At 40.2% G+C, this 5,000-nt stretch overlaps 1 protein-coding gene across 2 annotated transcripts in view; it reads right to left on the bottom strand.

Annotated features, from left to right (window-relative positions):
- Window positions 1–5,000, bottom strand: part of LOC138011244 (protein artemis-like) — a 22,420-nt gene that overhangs the window by 2,271 nt on the left and 15,149 nt on the right. For both annotated transcript variants that reach the window (XM_068858196.1, XM_068858197.1), the window contains 2 exons: window positions 4,443–4,534; window positions 2,364–2,533 (listed from right to left, as the gene is read on the bottom strand). In XM_068858196.1, coding sequence (XP_068714297.1) covers window positions 2,364–2,533; window positions 4,443–4,534 — 262 coding nt within the window. The remainder of the gene's footprint in view (window positions 1–2,363; window positions 2,534–4,442; window positions 4,535–5,000) is intronic.

The raw sequence follows: 5,000 nt of genomic DNA, 5'->3' as shown, positions 1-5,000 counted from the left end.
TTTTGAAAACAAAAAAAAAACAAAAAAAAAAAAACAGCACCCTCTGCCATTTCCTTGAAGAAATCCGAGTGGTTGAATACAATACAATACATACTTAATTGACCGCTCCCCATAGGAGCTTTTCAGGGCCAATGAAACACAATTGACGGAACAGAACAACAACTGTTAAGAATCCCAACTGGCCGGAGGCAAACCAGTTGGCTATTTACCAGTGCAGCAGGGAAGTTGAACCAGAGACTACCAAGGAACAAATTCAACTACAAGTGGTCAAAGCGGGTCTTGAACCCGGGATCCCCGAACTCAACTCCTAAGCTACAAGGGTAAAGTACAGGAAATATGCTTTACCTCCAAGTTAGCACAAAAACCTCCACCATTTAACTGTTGCTTCAACTAAAGTAAACAAAGAATACTTGGAGTTCTTTGATTACACTCACGTGATAAGAAGGTCATGTTGGTGCCACTGAAAACAATAGAAAAATGGAGATACCACGCAGCTCTTTACAACCTCTAATTTCATTGGATCCCTTTAGGACGCAGCTCTATTGTTTTTAGAGTTGGGGTCCATTGTTTCTTTTGTATCGTTCTTTTGTGTCCATTATTTTCTGAACAAATCCCGAGAGCAGTTGTAATAGCCTCGTACTGACCCGAAAAATGTAGCTCAAGTTTTGCATAATAATGGTGTCAAAGTCCAAAAAGGCTTTTTCGCTATTGTTCTTTCCACCAACATGACCGTCTCTGACGTCACGTGCAATCAGAATTGCAATCGAATAGTTCAGAGTTGCAATCGAGTTGCCGGTCCCCAGGCCCCTTCGTTTTCCTCTACATTTGCAAAGACTTCTGGGATCGCCAGGGGACAAACAAACCAGTTGACTCCGCTAGAAATATACATGTAAATCGTTCGAGTTTAAGAAGTAGTCACGGGTGTGCAGTGTATGGATGCGACAACGACCGTCGATATTCACAGCGAGAGATGAAACTAGTAATGTCTTAATTGAGATTTTACTCTCCGTGATCCAACAAATCTTAAGACTTGAATTCCAGCTTGAGAGAGACAACTGAAAAGAACAAACTTCAAAGAGCACTTAAGTTTGCTCTCATCATTTTGCCGTTGGATACCGTTGTGATACTTGCGAAACTCGAACTCGGATAGCCGGATTTGTGGAATTTTTAATTAAAACTAGCATACAGAGGTAGAATTGTAATCGCGAACGTAACAACGTTTAGCCAAAAGGAGTTTTGTTTGCTGTCATCAGAAGGGGCTCTTCTGCTCCAGTAGTTGGCACATTTTATTAACGTTTTAAATGGAAGATTCATCCATTTTGAAATCGGTGCTCAAACCAGTTTCAGAAATTTGAAGGGAATGTATTATAAGAATGAACTCTGTAACGCTGTTTCACGTAACGACGATTTTATAGTACCAAGTGAAACACTAACAATTCTTTAACAAGATGCACTCATCGATGTGACGTAATCAGTTACCATGGCAACAAAAGAGCCATCTGAAAACTCCCTATATTTTGAATTTAAACGGTTATACCTCAAAAACGAACTCGGTGATCCTTATTTTTTATTGCTGGAAAGTAATTAGCAATCTAAAATGAAACTCTCTATAAAGTTAGGAAAAGATTCTCTGGAGCAGATTCAGAGCCACCTTAACATTTTCCAGGTTGTGAAGGTGGCTCCGTATATGCTCAATTTAAATTTTGCAGAGTTTTATCTTAGCCTGTTAATTACTCTCCAGCAATTAAAATTAGGGGTCACCAAGTTCGTTGTGTATAAAGTGTTTAATGGGGGGAGGGGGGGGGGGTGGACATAATTATCCCATTGACATAATTATCCCATTGACACGTCAAACGCCCTAGGACGCCCCAAGTTGACGAGTAAATAGGCCATTTCCGAGTTCATGTGCGCCTCCCCTTCAAAGCGAGTCTAAGTGCAAAGTTTACGTGATGGTAATTAGTTCTATTTTACATATGAATGAAAACTAATTTTCATAAGAAAAACTTTGCACTTAGACTCGCTTTGAAGAGGAGGCAGACATGAACTCGGAAATGGCCAATAGGCGACCTAGCCTATGAATGGCTGCGAGGCTGCCGGTGACCTTGCATTGATACAGCCCCGACTGCTTTTATCATGTAAATTGTGTTGTTGTAACTCTAAGTAGTCCGTATTAACATTACAAAAGCACGGAGGTTTGTATCAAAACAGGGTCCCCGGCAGCCTCGCTTCCATTCGTAGGCCAGGTAACTTAGCTACAACTGTAAAATGGTCTATTCGTCTGGCGTTAGACAGAGTAAAATCTGTCAAGTCTCACTCCGAGGGGTCAATGGTTAAGAATCTCTAGCAAACTAAAACACAAGTACCTTTCTCGTCTGGAGCCGGCCGAGTCACCGACCGGAGAGAATCGATTGTGGAAATCTGTGGTTTCTGCTCCTCAGTACAATGACTTGACTCTTTCGCGTTGAAGAGACATTCGTCAGATTCATCTTGGTTGCAAGAGTTGCATTCTTGAAGACGAGTAAGTCCCTTCAACCTGTTGATTATATGTACGCCCTTTAAAGCACTTTTCAAATGACTGTCAAAAGTGATTACGCGATTGCTATTGGTTTAAAAACCTCGCGCCAGTTTATCAGCGACTTGCACGCGCGATTTTCCCCGCGCTTTGAGCAAGTTACACGGAATTGCTACGAATTTGCATTGGTGCATTACGTTGTTTGCACCTGCTGTGATTGGTCGAAGTAATTACTTTGGTATTTGTTTTACGACACCCAATTGAAAACCGTTCTGAAGACAATTACACATACAAAAAGAGGAGAAGTCTCATTGCGTGGATGCAAACCAAGAATTGGACAAGGATGGAGGGCGACGAGGACAGTAGGACTTTAATGTAAGCAAGCACGATGACGACAGCTATGAAAACGCCAAAAAACAATAGATGGTTTTCACAATGACGTCATCAAATATCAAAATCTTTAGGTGTTTTGAATTTTTATCTATAGGAGGGTGAAGAGGACCTAGAAATAAATCTTTTTTTAAGTTTTCAGTTCCATAACGTCTTTCGTTTCGAAAATACAGCATTTTTAATTTCCGAATAGCCACCTTGCGTGACACTATGATACAAAGTTATTTGGTTGGAAAAAAATGTCTATGCCTATGAATCTCAGCAGTCTGAGCGTTTCAAGTACATATAAATTAGGAGATGTGTTCATACACATTTATTTTATCTTATGAGTGAAAAGTAAGAGTTTTCATCGCTAAAGGAATTCCAGATCATCGTGTTGATTTCTGGTCGCCAAGTTGGTGCACCACTGTTGTGCACCAACATGGCTGCTCCATACAAAACTCTATAAAGTTGCGTGAAACGCTTCGACAAATAACTTAGAAACGAAGTACCGTACAGACCTGAGAATTGGTGACGTGATTTATGAATTTGTCTCCTACAACATTCCAAGTTTTTGGCTTATTTCATTAAACGGTTTCGATTTTATTTTGTTGTTGCGTGACAGCGAAAACGATCTATAGGTCTAATAAAGGAAAACGAAAGCTCTGCACGCCCTGCACGTGCATTTTACATTTGTGTGCATTTCTATGCCGTCGTCGCCCTGACAACAGCGTGAAATGACGTTATGCGGAGGACGTGAGCACCTGACGATAAATTTCAACTTTCTCTCTAAATATCCTCAACCATTTCGCAAATTTTATTAATGTTGATACAGACCAGGTGGAAATTTATTATAAAAACGGGAAATAATATTTAAATAACACTCTCGTAGCAAGAGTACCGTCAACTGTCTGCGTCTGAGTGAGAAAGGTGATTTTCTGTGGAACGCATAAACCCATTATATTGCTAGTGTTTCTGGCCGATATAACTCACGCTCTGATTGGCTAAGAGCAGGTAAGCGCTGGGGCATTTTTCCCCCGTAATTCCCACGGGCCTATTATGGATTATGCAAATGAGTTTTTTTTCTTCTTAGAACCGTTCATCATGAACAACTTAACACCTTGACCTTTTTGTCGTTACAGCAAAATCTCAAACCTCAGCCTAGCGGCAAGTTTTGCTCTGAAGACCTCACTCTCGGTTATTAAGTAGTTATTCTAACCAAAGATTCCGGCGAGCGAAAATTATAGGGACGCAACCCATTTGGGCAAAAAGAAGGATTTGGAGTGCGCAAGTTTCTTTTTCCCCGCGCTCAAAACCCAAACTTGATAATTACCCTATCAAGTTACCCTCGACTGGGTAAACCTCTGGTACCTCCTTTTCATAGAATTGATAGTTAACAACTTCGCGGCTACTAATTATTGTTATCGATTGTTGGAAAAAAGCATTACTATTAATATTAATATTAATATTAATGTCATTAATATTTAATACTAACATTGTCACTAATATTATAATTAGTTGTAGTATTATTATCAACAGGTTTTTCAACATTGTTTCAGACCTTTCAAACGCATCTTCCAGTGTGTCCAGTCCGGCTGGTGGTACGTTGGGATAAGCATGATAAGGTTTGAGGTAACCAACAAGATCTTGAACCTGCACAACAAAAACATAGGCTTCTGCATGGCAAAACTACCGTAATCATAAAAAAAAAAAAAAAAATCAGTTATTCCAAGTGCTCGCGTCTATAGGTGGTTTTCACGTGACGTCATCGCCGCCATGTTGGTGGACAAAAACAAAAGATCTCTCATTAGCTCCTTTTGTTCGTCCACCAGCAATTGTACATTGCATCATTGTTATCTGTGTCTCTAGAGATTTCTTGCAAACCACCTATAGGAAAATAGATGAAGGGGGTAGTTTCTTAGGAAACTGTGGTGCTGCGTCGGTGGGGAAGTAGTATACAAAAATTTGGTTTTATCAACGGAGTTGATAATGTAATTTGGCCACCGTACTGACATTCTAAAAGCTGACGTTCCGAGCGTTAGCCCTTCGTCAGAGCGAATCGAGGAATTATGGGTTATGTGTAGTTTTTATAGTAGAGTAGGAGCTACGCTATTGGTGG

This window comes from Montipora foliosa, chromosome 7 (assembly GCF_036669935.1).
Source record: "Montipora foliosa isolate CH-2021 chromosome 7, ASM3666993v2, whole genome shotgun sequence".
NCBI lineage: Eukaryota > Metazoa > Cnidaria > Anthozoa > Scleractinia > Acroporidae > Montipora > Montipora foliosa.
The sequence above is the reverse complement of the archived record's forward strand: the minus strand, read 5'-3'. Positions and strand labels throughout refer to the sequence as shown.